The following is a 21,886-nucleotide window of genomic DNA, read 5'->3' on the forward strand; positions in this document are numbered from 1 at the left end:
TTTGCTATTTTTCTATAATAGCCTTCTAACTTCTTAATTAAATAACAAAATTGAGGCCACGTCCTAGATGAGTGGACTAACCACTATGTTTATTTAGTTCTTTCTGAGTGTGAACAAAGTGAAAGCAAGAGGTTCCTCCATATTTGTGTAGCTCATTCTTACTGGCATGTCAGATGTGGTCTCAAAACATCTGCCTGGTTAGGGTATTAGGTGGTGGAACATCTGTTTTCTTAGCGTCAGTATTAGACATAAACTAGAGGTGAATCACTCAGTCATGTCAGAATAATGGCAACTATCACAGTCATAGAAGGGTCTGGGTTGGAAAGGACCTCTGAAGATCATCTGGGTCATTCTTAGAAGCAAAACTTTTTTTTTCTTGGAGCATTTTATCTTTCTAAAATACTGCACATGTAAAGCACAGACAGGTTCCTTCAGATTGATGAGCCATTTTCTTTCACGAAAGAATGTGGAACTATAATTCTATCAAAGACCATTTTGTTTTGAACTTACTCCAATAAATTTGGTTAACAACAAGTCATCATTTTCCCCTCAACTTTGTACGCTATCACTATATTTTTGATTTCAATGAAGTAAATCAAGGGAGAGTGGTTGTCCAGGAGTGAGTAAAATCCTACCCATTCAAACCCATACAAGAACAAGATTAATTATGAGGATTCTTTATACTAAAATGCTTGACTGTAGGTACCAGAAGGATGATGATTACTCAACCCATAACACACATGGCTTGGCCCAATTCCATTACACTCATTTGTTTCATACTTCATTTCAGTACTTCAGTGAATAATTGAGCAACGCTAACATAAATTAGAGGACAAGACATTTTCCTTTAATCACAGAAATCTTCAGTTCCATCATTTTTGTAGCCACGTGAAATGAAAATAAATGCACCCTACTGGCCCACTGGGGTAGATGTGGGCTAAGAGCCCAGACTGCATTTCACAAAATGTTACAAGTTTTGGTCTTGCTTTTCTCTTATTGAAGCCTACCCAAATCTTAGACATTACTATTGACTGTATCCAAAATACAATATCTCGGTTACATAGACACTAACCCAAGTCATACTTCCAAGTATTCGTGCATAAAACAAAAACCATCCCATGTTAGCAAACATCACTGGTTTTGTCACTAAGTAATTGCTGAAAACAAGGTATGTCATTTGTTCTAGTAGAAATCTCCCTTTCATCTTGCCTTCAGTGGTGACTATTCATAAATCACAGGATGTCACATTGGCAACAATTCTTCAAAAAGCCAATGTCAAGTGGCCAGCTGCATTCAAATCTTCTGAAAGCCAAACATCTGACCAAGTTATGTTCAACCCTGGACTCTGTTACCAACAGATACAAAAATAAAGAATATGAAACTGACAAGAAAAGCAATGGAGCAATTCCAGTTTAATGGAGTTCTCCTTGAAAACATTAGGCATTTTGATGGAGCACTCCTAGGATCTCATCACATGATTAGTTAGAAGAAAAGATGAAAAGTCATTTACACTTACATAGGTGGATAAAGTACTTGGCTTAGTCTGCATGAACAGAGAAATGGGCTATTCTCCAGATAGGGTTGTAACCTTGAGAACTCACAGATTTGGAAATGCCTAAACAAAAGATTTATGTGCATTCTTAGTTTGCCTCTAGTATATTTGCATTTTGGTTTAGTCTTTCATTGCACGATCCAAAGGATCCTTGACTCATTCAATCCACTGACAGGATGACATTCAGCTGATGAGCTGCTATTTGATAGCATTTTTCTTTTTAAATTCTGCGTGTGGCCTCAGGATTTATTTACTACATATTTAACGGTTTACAGGCAGAATTTATTTTCTTATGTGCATTCCTCCAGCATGCACCATTACAGTATTTGCATGCTCACATTTATTAATTTATTTCTGCAACACCTTAGTGGCCATTTTAATCTCCATTCTGCAGATGGAGACCACAGAGATTAATGTCAGATTACATACACTAATTTGAATGTGTACTCTGTAACATCTACGAGCTGGTTTTCCAGTGTGCATAACATTATTCTTTCAGGAGAAACTAAGTCAAAGGATGCTCTTCAGGAACCAGTTTGAGCTCCATTCACTACCGAGCATTCAGTCCATGGGAACAGGCAACTGTTAATTAAAGTAGTAATAACCCTCTGAAATACCTACATTGCGAACATCAGGATCTCACAAGCTACTATTCTGCTCTACAAATTCTCCTCTATGCTGCTCCTGATTTTAAGGCCAGCGTAGCCCAAGGTACCTGCTGTGAACAGGAGCGGTAAGACATCAGAAACTTAGGTTCCACTCAGCAAAAAAGGCCAGAATATTTACCAGCTACAGGCCTTGTCCAGTCTTTCGTCCAGTCTTCCCAAGTGCAACTTGTGTCTTTCCCATCCAACCTTTCTGGTCTCATTCTACTCATTGTTGGCTCATTGTTTTAGCCCTATCCTCCTTACCATATCGTTTCCATTTTCTACTACTTCTGCTTCTTATTCTAGTCTCAGTTTCTCACCCTGCAAGTTTAAATTATAGTCCTCTCACCTCTTCATCCTATTCTGAGTCTCAGTTCCAACATTTCTTCTTTCCCTGGAATTCTCCACTTTTTAAAATCAGTCTAGAACCTCTGCTCCCTTATTTTTTGTGCAGATGTTGGCGTGTGTGTTTGGTGTGCCTATATGAGTATGTCTGCAAATCTACAGCTTAAATATACAAGTTTTTTAATTAGAAGCTGCAAACAGCATTCAGAATTGTTTTCAGAATGCTTTCCTATTAATGGATTATTCTATAAAATCTAACAGTAGAATTGTAATTAAGGTGGAAATTTTCAGTGATAGAGAATACAGTAAAGAGCCTCTAAAAATCGAGAGTACTTCATTGCCATTTGTGGCAATCTCTCTGTTCTTTGCCTACACCACACACACCCACAGAATTGATGTTAGGATGTTTTCCTTATATATTACGGAATATTCGTTTTAGACATGTTTATACCGAAGTATTCAGAACTCAAATGTTCTGATCTTCATTTTAACACCAGTAGCTTTGCTACTGCAGCACATAGGCAGACATAATTAATGAGCCATGTGTAACCAGAGGCACATGGAATCTTCATTAACGATAGGAAACACTGGCATGCAATATATGTATGATTTGCATGGATCTGTAAAGTACATATTTTCCTGTGGACTGTGCATGGCTGTAAAGACGTCCTGAGTCAGCACAACCACTATACCAGTGATGAAATACTGTTGCCAACCTAAGCATTCAGAAATGGTGAGTCAGGTCCCCAAAATAATGCAACTAGCTTAAAAATAATCAGATTTACAAAACAATAAATAGAAGGTTCTATTTTTCAACTGTGCTTTAAGTTCTCACTAGTTGCGTTTTTTAACTTTTCTGCCACCAGATCCGACTATGGGATCAGAGTAAAGGGGATGTGCGTTATCTTTGCCATTTCAACACTATGTTTGAAATAGGTAGGCAATTTCAAATAGTTTAAAGTAACAGCTGAGTTCTTGCAAGCCGTTTTACAATTCAATTGTTCAGAACTATTTGCAGACTTTGCTCCTGTAAAATAAAACACAAGCCAGAATATGGCTCTGTCAGTTGTGTACCATGTAATATGGTATGTGTATTCAGACACTGCACAATGACGGCAGCTGCTAAGTAAACATCAGAAGAATCTGAGATTTGTATCAACAGGATGTTTACATTTTAAAGAGTTTCTAAGAAAATAATAAAGATTTCCTGCAGTTGACTCCATTGGCACTTGTTTTAGTATGTATGACAGTTCACATAAGTATAAATTACAGAGAGATTTTTTTGTGCCTCTTCTTGTGGCCATCATAGGTCAACGATGAAAAAGAAATCCAAAAAGTTAAAAAATATTGAGTTTCCTCCATCTCTCTGGAATTTGGTACACGTTATAACAACATTAGGATCCTGTATCTTTGGTAGGCACCACTTCAGCTGATGGTAAAGAGTGAAGGACTGATCTCTGTGGATATGAACTGACGGCACATGTGCAATGGCAAGCAAAACTGGACCAGTGTCCTTGCTGAAATCCTTGTGCCAGAGGCAGTAATTTTTACCAGTGTCACTCTCACATGCATTCTGGATAAGGCAGTAACTTCTGCCTGGTGACATCTCTCTGCAGTGACCAATGAATAGTTTCATTTGCTCTTGGATTAAAACTAGTTTAAAAGGCATTAGCTCTGAATTAATTGTAGCTTCAATCAAGGTTTGTAAAAAATGACTTAGCTTCTCTGGACTTATGGAAGTGCCTCCACCTTATTGTGCCAGAAGAACAGTGTAAGTGACACTGGGACATACTGATATGGGACGTGTTGGGTTTTTTGTTTTTTTATTTTTTGTTTTTCGTTTTTTTGGACTTTCTTCAGTTGTGCTTTGGCTTTACTAATCAGTTTCTGGTAAGAATTCAAAGAGCTGGCATTGACATAGGAAGCCCTAAATGCTTTGGGATCTGGTTCTCCAAGACACTATCTTTCTCCCCTTGTGATCTGCCATGGTTGAGGTCAGTTGGTTTGACAGCAAGGTCTTTGGTACTTGCTTTTTGGCTTGTTTAACCAAAATGGGATTTATCAACTTTCCAAGCACCATGTGAAGCCAAACTTCTGATGGACCACTTTGAGAGGAGGAAGCTGACAACCTGGGGTGCATAACGCAATTTTTATATGCTAACCTGTAAGGTCTGTAGCAAAGGTGTAATGGGGAGTTCAAGCATTGGTGGTGATTTTATTTAACATAAGGGATATACCCAGTTTTGCTAGACTAACATAAACAATAAACAAAACCACTTTCTTCACTGCAAAAATAGTGGATAAGTATTTTGCTTTCATTGAAATTAAGATACAAAGCCTTAGACACAGCCAGGTGGAGCGGCTACTTTGCACATGACTACATGTTAATCATCTCCTCTGTGTCACGCACGGTGTTATACCAAATGGATAGAGCATAGGCTCCCTCCTCTCATGATTTTGTCAGTGCCAACTGGAAATTCAGTAAACTGAGGAAGTGGATAGGGTTCCTCTGTTTGGCTACCTGCGTAACTTCTGTTAGCAATGTTACTGGCAGCTCTGCACGTACGCCTTAGAGATCAAGCAAGCCAATTCTATTTCCACCTTCTCAGAGACAACAGAAGGCCAAACTCAACGCGATGTAAAAATGTACTTTTAAGAAGGATGCACAAGCCTTACCAACAAACCAGGGTGATTAACTTATTTATACTGTGTTGCTTTTAAAGACTTAGAGACCTTTTGAGGGTATATATTTAGATGTGTCAGCAACATGAATATTTCAGAAGTCAAGGCTGTATAGCTATGAAAATAAAAACAAACATACCTGAAACCACTATTTGAGCAATACTACTGCTGGGCCAGATTCTTCCAACCGTATTTACTGTAAGTAGTCCTTCCTCTCAGCACCGGCCTGACGCTACCTACATTCTGGGAACTTTATCTCAAGTGACTCAGTCTGATCTCTCTTGCAACAACAGGATCAGCAATGGGCCATAAATGACAACTTTTTTCACTTCTGAGAAATGAGCTTTGTGACACAGCGAGGAATGGTATCTCTTTGGTGTTTAAGGTTGCCCTGAGAGGTGGTGGATAATCTGTCTCTGGAGATACTCAAGGTCAGGTTGGATGGGGCTCTGAGCACCTTGATGTAGCTGTAGGCATCCCTGTTCATTGCAGGGGAGTTGGACCAGATGGTCTTTAAAAGTCCCTTCCAACTCAAACGATTCCACGATTCAATGGCAGTACCAGTCAGATGGTACGTCCTTCTTAGGTACTCTTCAGAAGGCTATGGAAATATTGCTGTCTTTGATAGATTTGTGGAGCACACACTTTATACCCACCCCATCACACTACAAAAGTCCATATCACTGCCTTTTTATTGGAATACCACACAGCAAGAATGATGCTAAGAGGAGTTCAGCTATATGAAAAAAATATAATATCACAGAAAAGTACACTGTGGCCCACTAAGCTTTTTGAAACCTCGCTGAGATCCTTTTCCATTGAGGAGAGAAAGTGTTGATCCCTGATCAGGCATTCTGGGTGCTTCAAAGAGAAGTTTGTTTTTGTGGCTAAATGACACAGGCACCAAAATCCCCAAGCACTTGTGTAACTTCCTCAGCTTCAACTCTGCACCTCCAGGGAGTGCAGGCCAAAGAGGATGTGAGTCCAGCCAAAAAAGAGGTGTTCTTGGCTCAGGAGAGCACTTTGCACCTATTCAAAAAAAAGCGTTTGGAAGGGTTTTCACACATGTAGGCAAGCAACTCACTGAAGCTGTGGGCAGGCAAAATATTTGTAGTATTCTTTTAACCGCTTATCTTCAGATCGTGCTTCTCTCACTGGGAATAATTACTAAACTCCTATGGATGCCTACTGAGACCCGAACAAAAACACTGGGCAACATCAGACCAAACATTTCAGGTGTCAAAATAGTTCTTGGTTGCTCAGGTTTTTAACTTTTACTTAATAAATACAGTTTTCCAAAAGAAAAATGCAGCACTTCACATTGCTGCGGAAAGAAAATATCTCATTCTTTTTTGCTATTTTTACTTCAAATATCTATGTATGAGCATCAGCTTAGTTCATACTCTTGGACAACACTTCTTCTATGGTATGGTTGATGAGATATAAACTTCCATTATTTTAAATTCTAAATGCACCATAGAAATACGCAGGAAATGGTAAACATGCACTTCATTCCTTTATTTTTTCAAATGATAATTTCTTCCCCACATAAACATCTACAGGCTAAGTTATAAGCCACCCACAACACAAACTTCCTCAGTGTGAGAGAAAATATTAATGTGTCCCTACACGTCCAGTACATATTTTTCCCATAAGATTAAAAATCATTCCTCTCAGACAACGCATCTTTTCATCTTTGTAACACAGCTTCAGATGTTTCTTGTCTTTTTCTTTATACAATCAATGTATCTGCTGCACCAAATCACTGTCAAGACTAATCTGAAGGAGCAGGTAGACATTTCTTTCATTTAATATGCTAATCAAAATAATAACGATTTTCTGTTGCTGGAGGAGATGACTTATGGTCTTAAGAAATTATGATCCACCATAGGAAGATCACTGCCTAACAGATCCATGACTTGACGAAGTCTGTTGGAGCTTCTGCATTGATTTAGATGAGCTTTGGAATGGATCCTACACTTCAAAGAGGGACTAATGTCTATTCTACACAGTGTAATGAATTAAAAAAAAATTGCAATAAATAATCACAATAAAAGGTGCTTCAATAAAAGGTATTTAAAAAAAAATCACAATAAAAGGTGATTTTCTTTTACAAAGTGTCCTTTGTAAACACCCTAGTTCTACCCATGAATGCAATTCCTTTTGGATTACAACAGGATTACCAGTTTACCTGCCACAAAGAAAGGCAATAAAGCTGAGGCTTAAAATAAAACAATCGATGTGGCATAATGCAAAGTTAAAAAGTAGGGAGCTCTTCTATAAAGATATCACTGTCTGCCCCAAGCACGCCAGTGAATGTCCAATATAACCACTTTCTCTTTTAAAATTGTTCTTCTATATGTAAGACCTCAGTGATGCCCAATGCTGATCCATTTTTTTTAGAAATGCTGAATTACACCCACTTCCTTTTGTGCAAGAAATACAATAAACTTCCTCTAGTACAGTAGTATCTTTCCCTCCAGTTTCTGTTAGGAAAGAGAGCTGGTGTTGTTACAGGGAAAGAAAGAAGCTCTGCTGGCTTAGACATAATCAAATAATTAGTTCTCATAGCTGAGCAAATCTTACATTAGCATCCCCTGCACTATTTGTTTGGATTTCGTGATTGCTCACAACTCTCTGGGTTGGTGCAGTAAGAAGCCTACCCTCACGTACTGCTTGATCCAGATGTGACTTTAGAGCCTGTATTTTGAATGCCCTATCATATATTATTTTGTCAGAAGATAGGTCTCAATCCCCTTCATACAATTCCATTGCTATTTAATGTGCATACCATCTGTTTTCAGATTGTAAGTGAAATACCTCAATTAACTTTCCCAAAAATATGCCAGCTCCTATTCTTTCAACACAAATCTGAGCAATTAGCATTGTTAGAATCTGGGATTCGAAGGTAATATTTCTCCCGGCTCCTAACTAGCAATAATTATAGTCAAACCTGGACACATGGAAAGACTGGAATAATTTACTGTCTCTTCTTCTTTCTTCTTCAGATCACAGAATGCAAATATGATCCAGAAATAACTTTTCGATTCCACAGCAGCTGGCAAAGTCAGGTGTTAAGATTGGCTTTTAGAGCATGATCACAGCGACCACTAAACAGTATAAATTTTTTGAAGTGACAGCCTGCCAGTTCTATAGCAACTTGGACTATAGTTCCTGTTTTTATAAACTTCCAACCTTCATAAGTTAAGCCCATTTTTATTGTCAATACACTTCAAATTTAACGTAATGCCAACTCAAAAATTTTTCCTTAATTCTTACATTCCCCAAAATTGCTAGGAGAATAAAGAAAGAGAAGTGTTTTGCTTCCCTTTTAGACCTGCTTTCTCTTTGGTTTGCCAGCTGTTTGTAAGCTCGCTTCAGCGTTCTGTTTACTTGAATATGTTTGCCACTTTTAAAGTATGAGGACACAGAAGAATCAATAAAGGAAAGTTAACACAGGTTTGAAAATGCTGCTGTGTGCCAAAGCTGTGCTTAGACTGACAGAGTCAACAACAGCACAGATGAAGCAGAGACACCTGCAAACTCTTACTGCTGGCCACTGGCCTCCATTCAGCACAAGAAATAAGCATTTTGGTAATCTGGAGCATCTGAGCAGACCTTCTGAATTCACTGGAGCTACAGCAAATTGTTAGCTCTATCATCCTCATCCAGCCAAGCTTTTATGCTTAACTCTAAGCATGTGCTTGTGATTAAAATTTCCACAAGCACTCAAAGTCCTGACCCTGGAAACTCTTCACTTTCACACCCTGACTAATCCCATGCAGAGTCTTACCCTGGGTTTCAGGGCCCTGAGGGTGCTAGTAGGTCCTTAGCAGCCTCGTCTGGGACCTTCACCCACAGTCCCTGCCTGTGAATCCAGGCTCTCCATCATTATGCACCTCTATCACCATCCCTGGGCCTTCAGCCTTTACCTGAGCGTTCAACCTTTGCCCTGGGCCTTTAGCCTTTGCCCATGCTACTAGTTCTGCTAAGAGCTAACCTTTGCCCCTTTCTCCTACTGACAGTGGACCAACACTGTACACAGCTGGTTTCCTGGATGGCTCTCACATCACAGCTTGCCTCCTGTCACAGAAAAGAATCACACAATTATTTGAGCTGGAAGGGACTCTCAGAGGCCATTGATCAGAGACACCTACAGCTCGATCAGGTTGCTCAGAGCCACATCCAGCCTGACCTAGAGTGTCTCCAGGGATTGGGCTTTCACCACCTCTTTGAGCAACCTGTTTCAGTGTCTTTGCTCAGCTCTCCCAGATAGACTTCAGACCCACGTTGTAGCCCTGTCTCTGGGGCTGCCACCTCTTGCTTCTGATTGGATTCTCTTCCTCCCTGCATTACTTTGCCTAGGAGCGTTGATGGAATCTGTTGCCATCACTGTACTCTGCTTGCCCTGCTGTGGGAGAGCACCCTGTTTGGTTCAGGGTCACTCTCAGCTCACATAGCCCCTCCCTTAACAAGCAGTCAGACCTTGCTGCTCCCTAAGACTCAGAGAGGCAATTCAGTCAGTAAAATTAATAATTTCCCTTGAGATCATTCGGCTTTGGATCAACCCATGGAAAGTTTTATTTAAGACAATGAACATATTTGTATTCTGCAAGATGAGCCCTTCAGTTTCTTCACTGAGATTTCTCCCTATGTGCAGGAGAACTTCAAATACTCTGCAATAACAATGCAAAGAAGTATGAATGCCTAGTGCAGTGTCATGCTCCTTAGTCACGTGTGCTATTTTGACTTCTTTTTAAACAAATTAGAACTGAACCATCTGAACATACCTTTCAAATTGCAGAGAAGGCAGTGCGATGTCAAAAATACATCAGTCCTCGGCCAAAAAAAGAAAGACTGATTTACTAAGTGAACTTTGTACCTTATCTATTTACAAGGCACAAAGTAATCTCATAGAGATCTAGGACCTCTGTTCTGGAGAATTACATTCTCCAAGGAAAATCTCTGCCAGCGCAAAGTGCTGGAATCGTTCTCTCAGTATAAAGTCAGGGATGATAGAAGAAAAAAGGGAAGGAAGGGAACACTATGGAGAAATACATGTTATATCGATTATCTAATCACACAGCAGCTACACCAATAGTGTTTTATTAAATGTGGCAGTTTTCTGGCTCATCAGCCTTCTGGAATGGTCTGGCTATTAAATTCTCTCAGCCTCCAGAACAGGGTGACCACATCAAAACTTCAAATTAGGAACAGTTCCTGGCCTGTGTCAACCCCAGAAATGTGTCTGGGAACTGATTGAGAGAATGCTAATCGATGTAGACCAAAACTGTACCAGAGCCTGTTTCAATGATTAATCTGTACAGTTGAGAAAGTTCACTATAGGGGAAAGGTCCTTGGAACTATTTAGTTTACAGCAGTAGCTTCAGTCTCCAAGCAATGCACTATCCGTCTTCACCTTATACAGTTGAATGGCTAAACTGTGTACATTTTGCTGACTCCTCTCTTGTAAGTTTGGATACTATGGGAAAATCAAGCTTGCAGAATCCCTTGATATGAACTGATTCATGAACTGTTATGGATCAGATTGTACTCTTGGTCACCGTGATCTAGATGACTTGACCTGCACACCGTGTAATGCAGGAGGTGTGTCTGTATTTCATCTGTCCAGCAGCAAAGCAGAGGATCTGCTCAATCAATCTGAACTTATGTTCTGGCTGGCTGTCTGCCTGTCTAATCAGAAGCCATGTTAACTACTGGCCTTGCTGCATACCACGTCTCAGGCTTAGATAGAACACACGCATACCTCCACCAAGGATACCATACAAGCAAGGACAGAAGGAGGAAGGAGTGCTGTGACAGACTAGATGTGGTAGTGGTGAATCTACAGGTGTGTAGGTCGATGACACTTTAATGATCTGCAATTCTTTGATCGTTTCTCCAAACCAATGGAAAGCTTTGAACATGAAATCAGAATCAATCCTAACAAAATTCTGGTTTTGCAATTATATAATAGGTTTTAACATTCTCCCATGTATGTGGGCTCCCCATGAAAACTCTGAGAATTAAGAAGTTACCTTCTTTAAGTTTTGCTTTATGGTTGTACTGTCTCTCTCCACAACCTTCATCATTTCTTGGCTGGCCATATACAAGATGTTGGCTGCAGAAAAAAGAAACATGCAACAAAGCAATTACATGGCAAATCTTTTACAAAGAGCTATATGGGCCCAATCCTGCAGAAAAGTAAGGCAACTATGGCAGTCCTCAACTCGACAGTCCCACTGAAAAGAATCCCACTAACAGAAATGGCAGAATGTATCTCACTTAACTGAATCACCAAGAAAGCATACAGAAAATAAGTTACCCTGACTCCTTATTTAATTAATGGAAATGGAAAGACAACTTTGGAATGTGACTCCATCCACCTGTCTCACAGACTTCTGAATCAGCCCGTGGTGATGGCTCTCACCAGACTAGAGAAGAAACTTTGATGAGCTGTCACTACATACTTTAGAGGGGTAAACACAAGTATGATAAATCATCTGTTAAGTGTGGGCTTTTTAAATACAAAGCACATGTTAAAAAACACTATTAATCATTATATTATTAAATCACTGACATTTCAAAATGAAAGTCGTTCAAATATTCAATACAAAAAAATAATATAGATAATAAAAATAATGGTAAATACGGTATCATCAAAACTTGCCATTCTGAATAATGTTGATGGTACTTACCCAAACAGGTCTAGACACAGTTTACAAAACCAATGGAAAACTACTAAAAGATAAATAGCTCTGAAGTATTTCAATTTTCAGGTCCTAGATTAACTGAAAATATTCTAAACCACTGATTTATTTTCTGAAAAAAAAGGAGAAAATGGCAATACTCATGATTTTTTTAAATACGAACTAATGAAGTCTTGTGTGCAAATAGTTAATGACAGCACTGGGCCTGAAATTGCTATGAGACAGAGGTAATACATTCTCAAAATGTGTGATAGCAGAGGAAATGGCAATTACACAGGGCTTTGGTGGTGATCAAAACATGGAGCTGGCTAACTTCCAGCAATGCTCTAAAGAAACAGAACGTCACTGGAGAGATGAGTGATGGCCTCAAAGAGCAAACGTTCAAAGACAAAGCCAGTGCTCTCAAGTGAAAAACAAAATCCTAGAAAGAATTATCCACTTCTGCATCAGCCAAAGAAGATGCAGTTCTGTTCTATGCCTGCAGAGCTCTGACTTTTTCAATTAAACGCCGAATACAGCTAGTGTAAGACAAAAGGGTCGCAGATGTGACAGCATATAAACAGTTCAGCAAATCATGCGAAAATATACTTATCCCACTCTCTTCTGCCAGGCAGAGGGACCTCAGTGTGGTTTTGTATCTTGCAACCTTGTTGTCTAACCCTGTGGTATGAGTGGCACAGTTGGCAAAAGTCTGCCCATCTACATCTAAGTTCAAGCCTTGATACGTGTCTTCTTTTTCCTAATTCAGCTCCAGACACTGCTCAAACAATTATACATCTTTGCACCTTTGTTTTTAGAAGAACATCTTAGAGTGCGCCTTCAAAAATCACTTCAGGAAACCTTAAATGTGAGGTACAAAAGAACATTAAGAATTCTCAATGTATTTCATTAACTTCAGATCGAGTCCTGTTTCTAATGTGACAAATACAACTTTAATGCTCAAAATTCTCACCTATAAGTGAAACTATCTGCCTGTTAAAAGCACTGCCCTGTGTCAGAAAGAAAAGTAATGCATCTAGTCCAGCTCCCCTGCAATGAATGTAGATACCTACAGCTCGACCAGGTGCTCAGAGCCCCATCCAGCCTGACCTTGGGTATCTCCAGGGATGGGGCATCCACCACTGCACTGGGTAAGATGTTCAGAAAAAGGTTTTTGTTAGTAGGACACAGTGAACAGCCAACCTGCAGTCAGAACTTCTACCATTACCTTGCAGAATCAGCAGTGAATAGAAGGCAGGGACGTACATCCTGCTGGGAGAACCTGGCACATTTCAGTCTGCTCAGTGTTACTGGGATTCTGCATGCAGCTCTCTACTCCCAGTTTGGGCATACAGCACAAATGGGAGTGTGGGCAATACATAAGTGCTCCTGTGCTCCTCATCTCTCATCTGATGAGTTTCTCCATCCTACCACCCTGTTCATATTTCTGCAGCAAGAAAATAAGAAACGAAGGAATTCACTTAGTAAGCGATTAGTCAGAAAGATCCTGAAAGTAAAATTGAAGAGTAGTAACTGCAAAGGTAACAATGACACTACTTTAATTGGAACAGCCGCTGAAGACTTGTATAATGTGTAAGAAGGGGAACTGGGAAGGAAGGATTAAGCAGAGGCGGATGAATGGCAAGGTTCAAGAGTCTCTTTCAACCAAACTGAAATCTTTAAAATTTTGGAAACCTGATCCCAGGGAAGCCAATAAACAGGAACTTAAACTTCAGCAGGCGTTAAGTAAGAGGAAATTGCAAAGAGCAAAAGCAGGTTTCCAAGAACAAACATCACAAGAATTAAAAATAAACAATAAAATATTCTTTAATCGTATCAGAAACAAGAAGCCTACAGCAGAACTGGGGAGTCTAACAGATAATCACAGGCTAAGGGAGCTGCTAAAGAAGATGGTTACACTGTTTGGAAGTTAAATGATTTTCCTTTTTATGCATCCACCTTTCTTGTTCAAAACATGTAGGAGGTTTCTACTCTATGTGCTCTATATGCTTTTTCTGGCCATAACAATGACTTCTCTTTGCAGTGAGGTACCATGAAGTAGCAACAGTGGAGAATACAGAATACATTAGAAAAGTCAAGGCAAGACTGTACCTATCAGGGTTTTAAAGAACGTCAAATACAGAATTGCTGAGTTCATGGCAGTCCTACTACGTAAGGAAACAGTGTCCAACACTACTGGTTTTACAAAGGAAAACAGCATTTTCCTGATCCATAATTTCTTGAACATTTCAGTAAACGCAACCAGATGACAATTATTGGTCTTCTAAATGCTCTGTTAGAGTTTCACACCATAAACTGTAGATGAAGGTACACAACTGTGAAGTGAAAGGCTGTAATGGATTAAGGAATATTTTGGAAGCAAAGAAAAAAGATTAGATCATTTTCATCACAGAAAGGAATAGTCTAAATTCATCCCAAATATGGTTAAGCAATGATTACTACTAATACCTGTAAATAATCAGTGAACACAACTGGTGAATTGAGCATTTATGGGGTGGCTTAATTCACCTCCTAAGATGATTTTTCACCTTTAGACCTTAACTTGAGTTAAACATCTGAACCGAGGTGAGGTGAGCCCTGAGATTTAGCCCAGCTTCATGTATAAAATCATGGGTTACTTATTTCTTAATGGCCTGATCAAGAGAGTAGTTTACTAACAGTATTTGCTCAGGTAATTTATGCTGGTCAGTTCATGAGGCAGGCAGTGAGAAATGTGAAAGTGACCTAAATAGCAGAGAGAAAACATCAACTCAGCAAACAAAATTCAAATTCCAGAAACATTAAGTAGCCTATATGCATAACAGCATGAACCATTCTTTTCCCTTGGAAGCTTCAAAATTAATGCTAGGAAGGAAATCAGAAATTCTGAGACCCACAAGATGAATGTTACTCACTGTGCATATTTACTCAAAAATACAATGAAATTATACGTTATGTTTCATAAATAATAGGAATTTGACAATAAAGAGTTCTGCAGTACCATTATATATGTCCTATAACACGACTGCATCTGAAGCAGAGTGCACACTGAGTGTCACAACTGCTGTGGGATACCGCACAATTAAGAACAGTGCTGCAGTCAGAGAAGTAAAGTTAAAGACATGTTGTTACCAACACAGTCACTATTTTTATTATACAACTGTTTTTCCCTGTCTTACAGTGCAACACATTAAAATGCAGAAGAATAAAAGGAAGTACTTCTTTAAAGTCATATGCCATTAACTATGAACCCTACTGCCACAGGAAAGCGCTAAACATGGATCTTTACCATGGAGGCATTCTCATCCAAGCATGCTGCCCTAGGCTCCTCTCACAGCAGATAGAATTAATGCAAGTAATCTTAGGGCAAATATATACAAAAAGGTGGTTAATTTATGTTTCTAACAATCTTTCCTGATCTCCACTTTCCAGTCACACAGCAGTCTAATAGTCATTTCAGGTATGTCATACTTCTTGAACGTTGTTATAAGGATACCATGGGAGACGATGTAAAAATCCCTATTAAAGTCAAATATCCCAAATCTACTGCTTTCCTCTAAACCACATTACCTTGTAAAGCTATATTGAAAGAGATACCATTCTAGAGCACAGACAGTAACTTTCTTCTCTTGCTGATGCAACTTGGTGATGCAACTTCTTCAGAGAAGCTATTTTTCTCATAAGCAAAGTCACAAGTTCAGGGAGAAATCCCTCTGCTATTTCCTAAACTACACTCTGCTAACCTTGGCATTTTTTGAATATTTATCTCTTTCCTCTTTAAAAAAGGGGGGAAAAAAAGCTTTTCTGTTTCATTATTACATGAATACTGAGCTGCTTTTTCAAAGGAAATAACTCAGAAGAATTCACTTCTTTTTTTTGTGCCTAATTAGAAAGCCATCTCAAAGGGCTCCCAGGGACCGTTACTTTGAGCAGCTCTGAAAATCAGGCTGTGAAGTGGCCACAGTCAGAGAAGATGAGACACATAAAAGGAATGCCCTCATTAATCTTTCCTTAGCCTGTGTGAAGGAAGGTTGCCTTGTGAGATCTCCTGGTCAGTGCCTGTTACCTGCTGTACCAGCTCTTGAAAAGTTCCCATCAAGTGCTAACGCTCGTCTTGGCTTAGGATTCCCAGGATCATAATCAGAAGTCCTACAGTCCCGATGTTCATTGGTTTTGATTGCCATAATTTCAAGGACAATACAAGATGCAACCCAGAGCCCAACCCAGTGCTGGAATTGAAAAAGCAGTCTCACCAAAATTTGCAGAATGAGTCACTGCACAAAATAAAGCCCATCCAGGAACTCGCAGGAACGTGGCTCAAAATGCTAACATGGGAAATCCCCATAACTGACAATGTGGAAGTTGTATCACAGTTGTCACCTTGGCATCCACGCTGAAATTAGGAGAAATGTAGCTTTGGTGTTTGGCATTTACTACTGTATCTCACCACTTGCTGAAGTGAGAAATGCATGGGTCTTAATAAAGGAAATCTAAGATTGAAATTAGTATGCTGAGAAATCATGACGTGAAAGATAAGACTGAATATGGGATGTCATGACAACATGGGTTTTGCAGACCTAACAATTCTTGATGTGAAAAGCATTGTAAAATATAAGAACTATTAATTAGTCCTTAAAAAATACATGTATTTATTATTTAACAATAATGAAATGTATAGAGCCAAACTGGTCATGTCCCTTTAGAGTTGCTCATTACTACCTTTAGAGTTGCATTTTACAATCATAAAACAATAAAATCTTTAAAGTAATTTGATAAAGAGCACATCAAAACCAGTGCTAATGCCTAAGTACCCAAAGTCAGGATGGGTCTTATATTATTTAATTTGTATTTCATTATTTAATTATTAGCATCACAAATTATATTGGCTGAATTTAAATTAGTTCTTTAAGTAAAGCCAAAAAAGGCTTGGAGAACACAATACTACACACACACACACTCTTCTGCATATGATCTGCTGCCTTGTTGCTTTTAACGGGGATGCCCAAAGTAATTATGTCAGATATTTGAAGGATCAGAACCTTCCTGTATTTTAACCACAGCAGGTCTTCAATCAAGCTATAACTGATATTTGGCTCAACTGTAATAAATTCATCATGTCATAAAATGAAGGTGTATACATCAGTGTTGGTGTGAGCTTTATTAGAAGTTGCTCGATGGACACAGCGTTCTACTGAAGCAAGACAGTTCAATCTCCTTTCTGAAGGACAAAATTAACTTGTGATTAGCCATGAAAATATTTGTCTCTCGGAGGACTCACTGTGGCACAGCAACAATGGGACGTGTGAAGGAGATGATCACCAAACTCACTGGTTCCTTTGGTAACCTGGATATATAGATCTCAAAATGAGAACTGAGCTCTCATGGAAATGAATGGGATCACTTCAGAACTCTATTAAAAAACAGACACAAGGAATAGAAAGCATGTTACCCAGCAAAGACTGGTTGAAAGAATGAGGCCAGAGTTGAGCCCTAAATCCTGGCTCACAGTGATAAATCACCTCCATCTACTGAGAATGCATGAACTCCAGTGCTCTTCTGAAGAGAATTTGGAAGGAGCATTCTTTTTGCATCCTTTGCATGAATGGCAAAAGCGCTCTACCTCTACGTTCTCTGTTTAGGAAATGAGCTCTTAAAGAGTTGGTCTTGAATCAGTCTAAGACTTCTGAAGGCGTAGAAGCTCTCCAGGTTCTCCTGCTGAAGTATTTTTGTTCATCAAGTTTCCCAGCCTAAGGCCAATGTTAGAATTTTTTCCTCCTGAATTTTCTTGGTCTAATTCCATTCCTTTCAATCCTTATGCAGGTCTGATACACTACAACATGGTCTGGGTCAGCGGGATAATCCAAAACACAGAAAGCAGAGAACATAGCATCAGTCTCCACAGGGCCCGGACCTCTGCAAATATCCACTCACGTGGGTATTTTACATAGCAATTAGGAAAGCAAAAGCACTTCTCATGCACAAATGAAAGAAAAGAATGAAGAAGAAACAGAGGAAAGAAACAAGTCTGTGTACCTGGAGAAGCTGTAGAACTCCACATCATTTTTTATAGTCAATTCCAATTCAAGCTGCTGTTGCCTCTTGTAATTAATAACCAAGTAATTAGAATTTAATAATGAAAAAAATCTATTGTTAATTATATATTTTTATAAATAATAAGGTCTAACAAGTTAGAAGTGAAATCAACATTTCAAAAGGCAAATACCGCGTACACCATGCTTTTAACTCATAATAACTTCTCAAAATAGCATAACTTCCTTCTATGCAGATCTTTTATATATGCCGCTTCAGAGACTAACCTGAAATGGAAGCCTTTCATTTATTCACAGGTCAGATTTAAGAAATTAACTGCCAACTTACTCTCTCCCCATGATCCTGTCAATGACCTTTCTCCTGCCCTAGTAGGATCATTCCCTCTCCATGGATTAAAGGTGATTAAGGATCAGTGTCAGTTTAGTCTCATACATTTGCTAAGCAGAGACGACAAACTGTGCCAAAACGTGTTTGATTTATTTGTGGTGGTTTTGTGATAGAGGAACTCTGATTAGGCTCAAATCAAGGATCCAGAAAAGAAAAGAGTGCTTTATATCATTGGTAGCTCTTTAACCCAGTGTGTCACAGCAAGGACTTAATATCCTTCAACTAAATTATTAGTTTTCACAAACAATAATGACTGAAATCAATCAAGCTTTTCAGTGCTTAGGGTTATTTAACCAGTATATTTAGCGAGTTGTTAGGTGAATACCTGCATCTACTGAGCTCAGACAGACTGATGTATCCACAATGCAGTGAAGCAAATGAAATATGAAATAAAAGATTTCCTGATTCAGAAGAAACACATGTCTAGCAGTGTTGTTATTACTTTCTGAAGATTTTAGAACTAAATCCTGAACTGATACGTTGTCAGCTGTCTCTGTGGATATGCTGGAAGCTGGAAAGCTGTGCTAAAGTGAAGAAACATGATTCTAACCTGGGAGAGATAAACTTTCTTTTTATACTTGAATCTTGAAGCAAGACAGAGATTTCCTGTTCTTGCACTGAAGTATGTGTTTTTTCCTCAAGTCTTTGAATTTCTTGTTTACTGAATGTCCAAAGATCATTTGCTTGCTTATTTGCAAGAAAAAGATTAGATTAAGGCTAGATTAATTGTAAACCCACACTGGAAACTGAGCTGTCACATAATGCTGTCTGTGGAAATTAAAGATATTCCATAAAGACAACTATGTTTCAACACAGAAAAAAATGGCTTCCACATGGTTGCACATATCCATAAAATATAAACTGGAGTTCACTATTTCAGACCTAGCCCTGATTAACTTTGAGGAACATGCATGCCCCTAAGCATTTAAAAACTGAATCTGTGTTGTGGTGGCACGACTAGATCCTGTTCTGTGTGGTTTCGATCTGCAGTCAGCATCTGAATTATGTGAAAACAATATTGCATTCTTTGCTATGCTAAGGAGATGAATTTACTGTGACAGAAAAAATAGACAGAAAGAGATGCCATACGAATGAAACAGCAGAAACGATAGAAAGGACAAAAAGACCTACTTACTTGGCTAAGTACTTAAGGAAATAATCAGAACAGTTCCTTTTCCAACAAAAATGAGTGGCTATGAAGATAGCTCCAATCTAGACACTTTAATGGATACACACACATTCTTCAACAGCTTGTTCAACAAACTAACATAAATTTTACCCTACAAAGGGTTACCCAAGCTCATTTCATTTCTCCACTGCTGTTGGCTTCAGATTATGTTGACTCTATCAACAAGATTGTGGCTGTAGGTGTAAATTTATTATGCCCCACACATCAAAATATTGCTCTATTTTGTAACTTATTGGGAGCTGTGCTCTGGAATGGGTACAAGGAGAAACATGAAGCCAGGCTTTTACTTCAAGGCCTTGACAGTGCAATTTCAACAGCATTAAGTTTGGAAGAACACACTGTATGATTTCCCAAGGTGGACAAATTCACTCACACAAATGGAGAGGAGAAAGACTTCATATGCCCCCTACTTCTGGCTTCCCCTGATTCTGTTCCTCACCTTCAGAGAACCTGTTTCAGATGCACTTTTTCCCCTCATTTTTCCAAGTTCAATGTCATTTAGTTATTGCATTTTTCAAATACCACTTTCCAACTGACTTCTGTCCTCCCTCATGTTTTAGGAACTTAATACGTATGATTAAAACCCCCAAATCTGAAATGCAATCAGGCCCACAACAGACCCTTTTGGTTCTTCACAAATCTTTGGCAACTCATTTGTAATATGAAAGAATATTAGAAGGTTGAAGTATCAGAGCCAGTAAAAGGACATCCATTTTACAACGTGCATCATACAGCTGTAGAACCCTTAAGAGCTTGTTAAGGCAAGGAATAAACAAGTGACAACAAAGACTTTTGAAATCAACACCTATTTAGAACTCTCTTAATGAACTAGAACCAAAATTTAAAGCTCCACATTATCAAAAAGGCCTCAGGCCTTAAAAGTTCCACCTCTAAGAACAATGCCTCTATTAACCGGCAGAGCAGGCTTTTCCACTGTGGAGTTTTTCCCCTTTGGAATCGTTTCATTCTGACTGTTGTTCACAGCAAGACAGTGGACAGGACAAACTTTGGGTCTCACTTTCAGATACTAGTTCCTATATAATTCAATACAACATTTAAGTTAGTGTGTTAATACTTACATTTGCCCAATTTCTAACTAATTTTTGCACAACACTTGTCACTTGTGGATGGCAAAATTGCATTAGTTCCCTAGGAAATCCCGTGAAGAATTCCATTCTTATAATTACCTGAAGTCTAATCTGAATCTACTCTGTTGCACCTTATCTCTGCTACCACAGATATTAAATTATTCTCCTTTATTTGAAAACTCTTATGTTCTTGGCTTTTCTCTTACTTAGTCCAAACAATTCTAATTTATTATTTTTTCAATATCTGTCATGGGATTCACATACAAAATGTGGATATTTATGTGGAAGTTTAATTTTTCTCCCTTCACATCTGTCCTCTTCCCTTCTTTGAGCCTCTCTTTCCTAAGCAAGTTACACCTCTTCATATTGATAATCTGATTCCGTTAGTTAACCCACCTAAGTCTGTTATACCAATTAACAAATGGTTTTGTATTTTATAAAGGCTTGCAACACTACATTTTTCATACTTTAGTAATTTACATTACCTGCATACCATCTCACTCAGCTACTATTTCTTCACAGTACAACTTTGAACTCTTAGAAGATCTTTGTCTACCTTAATTTCACAACTTTCAGGAGGGCACTTCTGCTCAGAACCATATGCAAGTTTTTTTTAAATTTTTCCTGATAAACTCTTAATCAAGTATTATTTACTAAATATGTCATTGTGAGTAATATCTTCATACCTTAAGAAGCCAAAGCCCCATGATGTTGGTCTGATTGACAGCGATCCAGACTCTCTAAACCCATGCATACTTGCAAATATTCCTTTTAGGAAGTACAGTGATTTTAATAATCACATCTTGAGTCTTGTCAAAAACAAGAAATCTCATTCCATTGTGATTAGTTGTAACAATCTTTCACTATCTATAGTTTGTTTCCATACATCTTTCTTTCTCATGCTGACTTTCCAGTTTCCCAGGACATTTCTGATGCTTTGCCTTGGAAAACCATCATTTACTGTCAATTTTTTTTTTTCCACAGAATGCATCTGCTATTTCACCATTTGCCATTTAATTGCTTATTGCTGTTACTTTAGACTATTATTTGTGTTGGCCAAGGGCTGCAGTAAAGACTGGGGACACATCTTGTCAGGTACTGGCAGTGCTACACATAGAAAAGCCTGAAATGATGCTTTCTTATGTCACACAAGGGAATTCCAAAGAACTTCCAAAAATTCTTGGTTTTCCTCTCCCAGAATGCTTCACTGAGGCCTCCCTTAGTAAATTTGCCTGGCAGCAGGATAATTTCACAAC

At 38.7% G+C, this 21,886-nt stretch overlaps 1 protein-coding gene across 6 annotated transcripts in view; it reads right to left on the minus strand.

Annotated features, from left to right (window-relative positions):
- Positions 1-21,886, minus strand: part of LDAH (lipid droplet associated hydrolase) — a 108,428-nt gene that overhangs the window by 3,629 nt on the left and 82,913 nt on the right. For 4 of the 6 annotated variants that reach the window (NM_001031093.2, XM_015284972.4, XM_046938952.1 and 1 more), the window contains one exon: positions 11,265-11,347. In NM_001031093.2, the coding sequence (NP_001026264.2) occupies positions 11,265-11,347 (83 nt within the window). Of the gene's footprint in view, positions 1-10,016; positions 10,070-11,264; positions 11,348-21,886 lie in introns of all 6 variants that reach the window. The other 2 variants (XM_015284973.4, XM_040697218.2) reach the window with 2 other exon arrangements.

Source organism: Gallus gallus, chromosome 3 (genome assembly GCF_016699485.2).
Source record: "Gallus gallus isolate bGalGal1 chromosome 3, bGalGal1.mat.broiler.GRCg7b, whole genome shotgun sequence".
Classification (NCBI taxonomy): Eukaryota; Metazoa; Chordata; class Aves; order Galliformes; family Phasianidae; genus Gallus; species Gallus gallus.